At 37.1% G+C, this 9,743-nt stretch overlaps 1 protein-coding gene across 1 annotated transcript in view; it reads right to left on the reverse strand.

Annotated features, from left to right (window-relative positions):
* LOC131943795 (uncharacterized) overlaps positions 1 to 8,533 on the reverse strand; it is a 42,898-nt gene extending 34,365 nt beyond the window's left edge. The window contains exons 1-5 of the mRNA XM_059304077.1: positions 8,522 to 8,533; positions 4,670 to 4,791; positions 4,274 to 4,465; positions 3,839 to 3,958; positions 3,490 to 3,594 (exon numbers count right to left, since the gene is read on the reverse strand). Of these exons, the coding sequence (XP_059160060.1) occupies positions 3,490 to 3,594; positions 3,839 to 3,958; positions 4,274 to 4,465; positions 4,670 to 4,751 (499 nt within the window). The 5' untranslated portion in view covers positions 4,752 to 4,791; positions 8,522 to 8,533. The remainder of the gene's footprint in view (positions 1 to 3,489; positions 3,595 to 3,838; positions 3,959 to 4,273; positions 4,466 to 4,669; positions 4,792 to 8,521) is intronic.
* Positions 8,534 to 9,743: the final 1,210 nt, after the last annotated feature.

Consider the following 9,743-nt stretch of genomic DNA (forward strand, 5'->3'; position numbering starts at 1 on the left):
ATTATGACCCTTAGATGGTTACACCTTTTATGTGTTACAATAGCCTTTACTGTTGTTTATATATATTTATGCTAGGTGGCTTGTAATCGCAGAGGCATAGCGACCCTTCCCGGCGCCCGGGGACAAACTTTCAATTTGGTGCCCCCCCCCCCCCCCCCTCGGGATTTGCACCCCCTCCCTCAAACTTTCGATTTACACCCCTACCCCGCTTAAGCTATTTATAATACAACAATGCAGCTAAAATGACATTTTAATTTGTTTATTCGACGCATTTTGGCGCCCGGGGACATATGTACCCCCCCCCCCCGCCCCCTCGCTACGTCTCTGTGTAATCGAAAAAAAACTTTACACACATTATAAATGCATTCGTTCGTTTATATAGAAATGTTAGCGTTATTTTTTATGTCCCTATATATTTATTGATGTATGTGTGTGTATGTCAAATAACTCTTATGCAGCAAAGTGGCCGATACGTTTCTGTTTTAATAAGATTTACAAATAGGGTAATACAACGCTTTTATAGATACATGAATGAACAGCTGTAATTTAAACTTGGTAGGGGCATGCTGTTTTAGGATTTGTCTACATGTGCTCGCTCACAGCTTTACGTACTTAATTAATCCATATTCTGCTAGCGTCCCACTTATGGGACGCTTGTAAAAAAAATTGCTAAAATTTATTAAAAACTAGTTAAAACACAAATTATGTTTCATTGTATTTGAAAATGGCTAGACTATTGAATTTGTGTGTGTTTTGTGAAAAAAATTAATTTAGAAAAATTTTAAAGTGCCGGATTCGCAGGACTTGTCAAAATGGCGGAAAAAAGAAAACATGCGCACAGGAAAATGCATATCTTCTAAAATATTAACATTTTAAGTGCAAAATACATTTGAAACTTGTAGCAGTACCATATTTCTATCTGATAAAAATTTAAGAGTAACAATTTTTTTTACTACTTCGTTATATCAAGTGTACAACAAGCGTCCCATAAGTGGGGCGCTAGCAACGAATGGCCCCATGTAGTTTGTTACACAAACGTCACATTTATTGGTCTCTAGCGAGAAACACAGATGCAAATGTTTATGTTAAATGGTTATTTATGGTTAAACAATTGTTGACTTTGTTAACTGTTGACTTTGGGGTGTTAAGTGGTATTTATAGATATTTAATTATGGCATTGAGCTATATTTTCTTATATATTATTGTATTAAAAAATTGCAAATATTGAAAAACTTACATTTTATTTTTAAGTTTTCAGAATTACACTTACCTAAGTATTTAATACCATTGAATATAAACTAATTTAGTATTGCTTAAATTTACTAGCGCGTGATATTAAAATTATAAAAAACCAGAATAATAACAATGGCCACGATTTAGGTGAAATGATTCAGTCATGGGGGTTGGTTAATAACAGATGGAAAGACTCTTCATATAAGAGAGCTTAAGCTACATATAGCAGAAATGTGAATTAGCTGTGTACTGTTGTCATGCCCCAATAATATTCCCCTCCAAAGGTTCCCGATACCAGTTTTACTTTGTTAACTTTTTAAGGAGATTCCTGGTGTTATATTGGGAGCTGTTCGAATAATGAGGTGGATACATGGATGAGAGCCATGAACACTCAATACAAGCCCCCAGAGACGGATCCGTGCCGTAGAAATAAGATGTCTGATGTCCTAATGTACACCTGTGATGGGGGGGGGGGGGAATAGCGAGGGTAACAAAAGAGAAGATGGCTGGATGACATCTGGGACTAGACCGGATCGTCTTTTGCAAATTCACTGAGGTCAGAGTTTCTTTCAGGCATCATTTCGGAGGAGGGGGGGGGGGGAGTGGCTCTGCGCCCAGAACGAAATGGAATTTATATACAATACATACTTTTACAAATGTCCACCCTTCCCCTGAAATTTAAGTCCCCATCCCTGAAAATTTCAAGTACGCTCCCCAAAAAATCAATTATTTATATTTAATTATATTACAGTTTCGGTGAATAATAACAATATTTGTGATCATGTGTGTATAATTAGATGTACTAGTCACAGCTTTACTTATTTCCAAGTGTTATTCACTTTGATGGATGCTAGATTGAAAGAAAACTAGACTTTTGAACATAATTTCTGCATTTTAGACCATGGTATGGCTAATCCAATTGATCATTATCAGTATTTTTAGCTGTCCTAAACAATGTAATCATTGGTCTAACAATACAAAATCAGTATACAGCTTAATTTTTGCGTGATTAGCCATATTTCGTGATAAATGATTTTATTTTTCAATAAATGTACATGGGGCCGTTCGTTACTAGCGTCCCATTTATGGGACGTTTTTAAAAAAATTCGATATTTAAAAAAGTATTGATTTAAAAAAAAATCTATAGTCATTCTTTCATTCAGTGCCCAAAAGCTAAACCATATCAAAAAATTATAAAAATTTGAGACCTTGGGATAATATGGGTTAAATCAACTATAAATACACACAATATTAAATGGAAAACATTACAGCGTTACGAAGGCTTACCTAAACTACTCGACTCGATTTACCTAACTCTAGTATGTAGGTTTGCCCGATAGTCCGCTTAACTCGAATGGATGCGTTACTGAAGTTTTTAAAGGCAATGGAAATTGATAAAAATTTAGATCACACGCTATTGATTTTGTATGTCGAGATAAAAAAGACAGGTTAGCTCTAATTCACCTGCCTAATTGACCGTCAGAAAATACTGCATTCTTTATTAGGTTAATTCAAGAAAGCACAAACGTTTTGATATTTTAATCTAACGCTGTGTGTATTTTTTTCTTTTATCGCACCCTGGCAGAACTTGACATTGGTAATGTTATTCAGAACTTAAAGGTGAAATTTGATCACGTCACGACATATAATATACTAGACTTACTGTATCTGGTGCATGACGATAAGAACACGGTTCCAGCACATGGGTTTTTTTTCTCTAGGTCACGGAATCATTCCCAAAACCGTAAGTCATTTTTTTTGCTTGGCAGGTTTTATAAAAATAAAGACTCAAGTTGTTTTTAAATTTTAAAATGAAACATCTCAGTTTTTAATATGTTTCGTTTTAAATGTCAGTAATAGAAATAGCGTGTGATTAATAGTGTGATAATAAAAAGTGTGAATATAAGAAATGTTCAAATTTTAATTGGTGCACTTGTTTATTTTCAAGACAATATATCAGTCTAACTCATGGGTCTCCAAACTTTTCGGTCCGAGGGCCGCATTAACTATCAAATTTCAGTTCGGGGGCCAGTTTCTTCCAGGTATGTCTTTGATTTTTCTAAGCAAAGTTCCTCAGCCATCCCCAACAAACGATTTTTCCTTGGACAAAAAGATCTCCGCGGGCCGGATGATAGGACTTCGCGGGCCACATCCGGCCCACGGGCCGTAGTTTGGAGACCCCTGGTCTAACTGAACATAAATTAGATACCAAAGCTACAGTATACCCCATAGAAAGAACATTCCATCTGATCTTACCTGTATTGTTTAAAGTGGTGTTCATCGTTTCTGTAAAATCCTCATGCAGTTGCTGGTTTCCAATACCTGTAATTTCTTTGCTCTTACTTTCATTCGCGTTTATAACTACATAAGAAACAGTTATAACATAATTAATTTTGAATGAATAAAAAACGTAATAAATACAATCGTTAAAATATACATATATAGGTTCCTATATTGTTACACAGAAGCAGACAAATTAAGACACTTGATATTGTGCTATAAGCACACCGTTTATTTGAATTCTTGAGAAAAAAACACCTTTTGAAAGGATACTGGCGGAGTTTCATTTAAATTCAAATAAAAAAAGAACAACTTTTATCTGAACCTGTTTTCTCTTCTGTGGTGCTCGCTGCCTCTTCTAAAAGGACGGACAGGTTCCCATAGAGTAGGTGTTGGTTTCCTAGTTCTATGCTTGAATTGCTAATACTTTCATTCTGCATTAAAACTGAAAACAACGAATATTAAGTCTAATTAGAAGTGCATTAACGCTTGCGTGAGAAATTGTGCACTGGGGTTTACTGTGTGTGTGTGTCGGTGTGTGTGTCGGTGTGTCTGTGTGTCTGTTTGTCTGTGTGTCTGTGTGTGTATCTGTGAGTGTGTGTGTGTCCGTCCGTCCGTCCATCCGTCCGCTTGTCTGTCTGTCTGTGTCTGTTTGTCTGTCTGTTTATGTGTGAGTGTGTGAGTGTGTTCGCAGGTTACCAGATTCTATTCGGCACCAAAAAAAAAAGATTATAAAGCTAAAGCAGCTTTTGAAAATCACCTGTAGCGTTTACAGTTGTTTCCCCTGTTTCCATATCCCAGTCATCTTCGTCAATCATGTCACTGATGTTTGTATTTGTTTGAATCAAGAAATCGTTTTTGAATTCTTCTTCTATATCTTTCATTAAAAGATCCTTTAGCGCCTCAATATTACTTGCTGAAATGTTCTTATCGTCGAAATCATTATTATATTCTAGAAAAAATAAAAAAGGCAAATAATGATCATCATTGTTGTTTAGGACAGTGTTGTATAATCTATATATTAACAGCATGTTTTTTTTTAATTTACAAATGTTATTTGAAAAGTAAGATGAGTAGGCTAAACAACACACATATATACACACTATCTCTAACATAAATACGCACAAAAACAAACGTACACGTATACAATTCTTACCACTATTTGTTTCGTTTCTTTCCAAAGCACATATCACTCCAAATATACATATAGTAACACACAGAATGGCTGTAAACTTCATTTTTTTTTACATTCAGGAGAACTATCTATGTCACCAGCATCTAATGTCGAAGAAAATTAAGTTTTGTAAACTGATTCTCAGAAAGACATATTTAAATATAAACTCCTCGGCGATAATTTAATATAACATACCATAGCCAAAATACGTATTGTCTATAATAGTTTCATGCTTTTAATTTACCTGTAAATCAATCAAAATGATTACACTGTAATTTATTTTAATGAGAGACTTTTCTAAACTTCTGCCACAAACACAAAACAGAATAATATTTCCCACGAGCACAAATCTTGTTCAAGCGTCAACGGTAATCATATAACAAACACGCTATTTAAAAACATTGGGTTACCCACGGGATACCTGAAGCCTAGCCAGTCGGAACCAGCGTATTTACCAGTTTGTAAAGGGGAGGCAACAGGGAAGTAGATCAAGTTTTAACATAAAGGAATCTTATGTCATTGCTGTGATGTTTTTACTTGTAATAACATTTAAATATCATAAGTGATATGAACCACGTGACATAAGAAGTAGAGGCGTAGCTTGTGTTGTGTAGGGCGAGAAAGTCGGTTTAAAAAAAGCTCATTCTGAGATGTATAACGTAATTTTACACAGTATTGAGACGGAAGAGCCAAAAAATAAAATGTACAAAATTTCCAAATTTTTAAAGAGCCACTATCATTTTTATGCACTTCGGTAATTGAAAGCATGGAGCCATTGCCACGGCGTTGGCCACAGCACAGTAGTGGGGCTGGGCCCAATACCCAGAGCCTCTTCCGGGCATGTTATGAGGGGCGGGGTAAAAGGGGTTTCCCTCCCCCCGATAGAAATAGAATTCATTTGGAAAATATATACCTTTAACGATGGCCGCCCCACCCCCCTTCCTGGAAATTTTAGTACGACCATCCTGGAGATAAAAGTCTCAAAGAAACGAAAAGTGCTAACGCACAGCGACTGTCAGCTGTCCATATACGTTTTACTCCACCTATTCTCTTTGTTTTTCATTTTGTTAAAAGTTATCTTTGTTTTTACAGTATAAAACTTATTGTGTATTGAAAAAGATAATATAATTATTATGGAACTGGAGCAGTGGCGGAACTAGAAAAAAATGGCCCCCCCGCAAAAAAATTTTTTAGGCCCCTATATATATATATATATCTATATGTATATATATGTATATATATATATATATATATATCGGGTGCAGTGGCGTAGCGAGGTCGGGTGTCACCCGGTGCGGCACTTAATGGTGTCACCCCCCCCCCCCCCCAGAGGCATAGAGACCCTTCCCAGGGACAAACTTTCAAATTTTCGATTTGCACCCCCCCCCCCCTCAAGTTTTCGATTTGCACCCCCCCCCCTCAAGTTTTCGATTTGCACCCCCCCCCCCCCCCTCAAACTTTCGATTTGCACCCCCCCTCGAGTTTTTCTCTATATATTTTGCTATTTTTTGCCTTGGTGTCACCCCCCTAAATGGTGTCACCCGGTGCGGTCCGCACCCCCCCCCCCCCCCGAAAGAAATTAAATTTATATAATTTATATAGAAAATATATACTTTTAACAGTGCCCGCCCCCCCCCCCCCCCTCCGAAAATTTCAAGTGCCCCCCCCCCCCGAAGAAAAAAGTCTGGAAGAAACACTGCCAAAGACCCACCCATATTATAACCGAATATAACCCCTCCCCGTTACGGGCTAAACATGAAATTAAACATTAATACATTCAAAGGTGATATAGATCTTTTGGTTGTTTTTAGGCTTAAAAGCTAGATCATTGTATCCTAAATTTGATTAACTTTAATGTATTTAGTGTTAATAACTAATGTTCAATTAATACGTGTACTAATTATAAAACTAAAACAATTAATAATATAAAGACGAGCCTTACCTTCCTTGTTGTGTGAATTAGACTCATCAACAAAATACTTCATCAGGTAAATGAACAACTACTGACTAGTGTCTTTAACAAAATGTGCAGAAGTGGTCAGTTTACAGTTCAGTAGTTCATAGACGGTTCGTTAATCTATGCATTACATCTTATTGTAAGAGTAAGGGTGTGGTGAGGGGTAGAGGTGAGGGGTAGGGGTGAGAGGGGGGTGAGGGGGGAGGGGTGAGAGTTGGGAAGGTTCAAGGGAAGGGGACTAGAAAGTGCCGATAAACATCTACATCAATAGTGCCGACTTTTTCCGGTCGTCTAGAAGACCAGAATAGTCGCCGCAACATTTCCCCAGCCCGATTTCAAAGCGTGCCGGCAAAAACTTCAGATGCTTCGCTAAAGGGAGATAACTTAAACTTTCACAAGTTTATTGATACAGTTGTTAAAGTAAAAATGAACGCAATTATAAATGTATGACATCGAAATAAATAATTATATTTTTTGTAGAGTCCAGGCCAGTAGTTTAAACACACAATCATATATATATATATATATATATATATATATATATATATATATATATATATATATATATATATATATATATATATATATATATATATATGTAAACAATATAACAATCCTTTTTTGTTCTCCTAATCGACGCCACTAAAAGTAAAAAGGTAGGCTACGTCTTTGAAGTTGTCTATATGTCTGGCGGTCTCTCGAGCTATTGTCTGTGCATTTTTCTCAAAGACGTTTGCCGACTATCGTGTTTTTTTGTAACTGTAGAAGAAAGATAACTCGACCTCCACCTAATTTTTAAAAAAAAAATTTTGTTTTAATTTTTTTTTTACATTTTTTTTTAAAATAATTTAGCCAGGATTTTTGGGCCCCCATTCGGTCTGGGCCCCCCCGCATTGCGGGGTCTGGCGGCACTGTAGTTCCGCCCCTGAACTGGAGAGCTGCATATTTACACAAAAAAGAGCCGCATGCGGCTCGCGGGCTGCAGGTTGCCGACCTCTGGTATAAGTCAATGGTTTGTTACATGGGATCTATATCAATCGAACCCCATCGGTTCGGCGGAAGTCAAAACCCACACCCGACACACATGATTTATGATTGGATTCTGTCAGTGCGGATGATAAAAGTATTACGAAGGGTTCGGCGAATATGCATATAAATCTCGTGGGGTTCGGTAACACCAAAATACTGGTCTAAGTTGAAACAATGGACTACCACGTGACTTTGCTGATTGATTTCAATGTTGTCTACAGCAATTTGTGTGACACCTAATTAAATGTGATTGGTAAAAAGCTCCCACCTCTTCAAATTAATGGAGGGTTGGGGGTGGGGGACGGCTTTTTCGCTAACGTCAATATCTATATATAAATGGGTGGGGGCGCAAAATCGATAGTTCGCCCCCCCCCCCCCGCCCCGGGCGCCAAAATGGGTCGCTACACCTCTGATTAGAAAAAATCATATACAATTAGAAATATAAGGCACGAGAATGAGAAATAATCAAATGCAATAATACATATTTCAAACATGACGTACGAATGATTATATGCAAGACGTAATGGAAAGCCGTTATACCCGAAGCTAAGGATATGAGAAAAAGTGAAAAAAATGACTGTAATATTGTTCACAAAAATAAATTTGGGCTTCTTTAGTTCTAGCTTTCCACACATATACAATCTAACAACATACTTACTGTGAAATGCATCGCTTCTTTTAAAATCATTTTATGTAGATTAAGGTAAAGATATTACAGTTGCTTCCTTTTATCATACCAGCAAGATTAAAACGTATATGAAACTGATCTTTTTGTGTCAAGAAAAATAGCCTAATCGTAAAATCATTAAAACAGTTATATAAGGATCGGCTAAATAACAAATACGTACGTTAAGCTTGATGATTATCCTAATTATAGAAACATAACTATTGAGCTGACACACCTAGAGCATTAAAATACATTCGATACGGATAGTTAACCAAGCGTGCCCCCTTGTGACTTGATCATGTGCCAGACACCAGGAAGTTTTCGATTCCAGACATGACATTCATTCGTTGGGTATAACCAGTGTTTCTTCCAGACTTTTTTCTCCGGGGGGGGGGGGCACTAGAAATTTTCTGGGGGGTTGACTTTCTTTGGAGGGGGGGGGGGCGGACACTATTAAAAGTATATATTTTCTATATAAATTATATACATTTCGTTTCGTTCGGGGGGGGGGGGGGGGGGCGGTAGAATTTTTTCGAGGGGGGGGGGGGGTGCAAAGCCCCCCCCCCCCCGAAGAGGTGCCTGGAAGAAACTCTGTGTATAACACAAAAACGTTTATATGCAAATAAGCTAGTTTTTTTTTTAATTTAGCATTGGTTTACCAGATTAATGTTAATAAATATTAATAATCAATACAAATAATAGTAAGTAAAAGTTATATTTCGTACCTTGCTGTCAATCGGGCAGGTGAAGTAGAGTTAACCTGTTAAAATGATTTCGGCATATCGAGGGATAGTGTGGTCTGCACTATGACCAACCGCCTTTAAAGCATATTACGAGCTGGTATTTTCCCGTTTAATCTGATTAGCGGTTTTGGTATTGGAAGGGATCCCCATTGTTACAATGACTTTGATTTTCAGCCAGCTTTTCTTTTTGGATTTGCTTCCATAGTCTATGTCCAACCAAGAACATACTACAATGCAGCAGTTGTTTAATTTTAGAGCCTCATCTGCTCGAGGGTTCGTACACGAGATTTTTCAGTTTAGCAACCATGAGCTTTACCGACTCGACCACGCCGACCCCTTACATACCCGTTTAATTTACACGATTAAAACGACGACAACCTAACATGCCTAATTGAATATTAGAAAATACCAGAAATAAGCATGTCGTTTATTTTAATTTATTTTGTTGTAGCTATGTACTGTGTAAAAACCTGTTTAAATCAGAACATTAACAAAAACATCTAATTGTTACGTCCCTTACATGTCCCCGGCTTGTGTGTGTGTGTGTGTGTTGTGTGTGCTGGAACGACAGGTACCCTCCCTTTTGTGTATCGTTGAAGCCCTTGTTTGAGTCAAAAAATAAGTACTGTATTCCTATAACTTTTCATTTTAATTTTTATA

Source organism: Physella acuta, unplaced genomic scaffold (genome assembly GCF_028476545.2).
Source record: "Physella acuta isolate Inbredline_101_S28 unplaced genomic scaffold, ASM2847654v3 ptg000039l, whole genome shotgun sequence".
Lineage (NCBI taxonomy): Eukaryota > Metazoa > Mollusca > Gastropoda > Physidae > Physella > Physella acuta.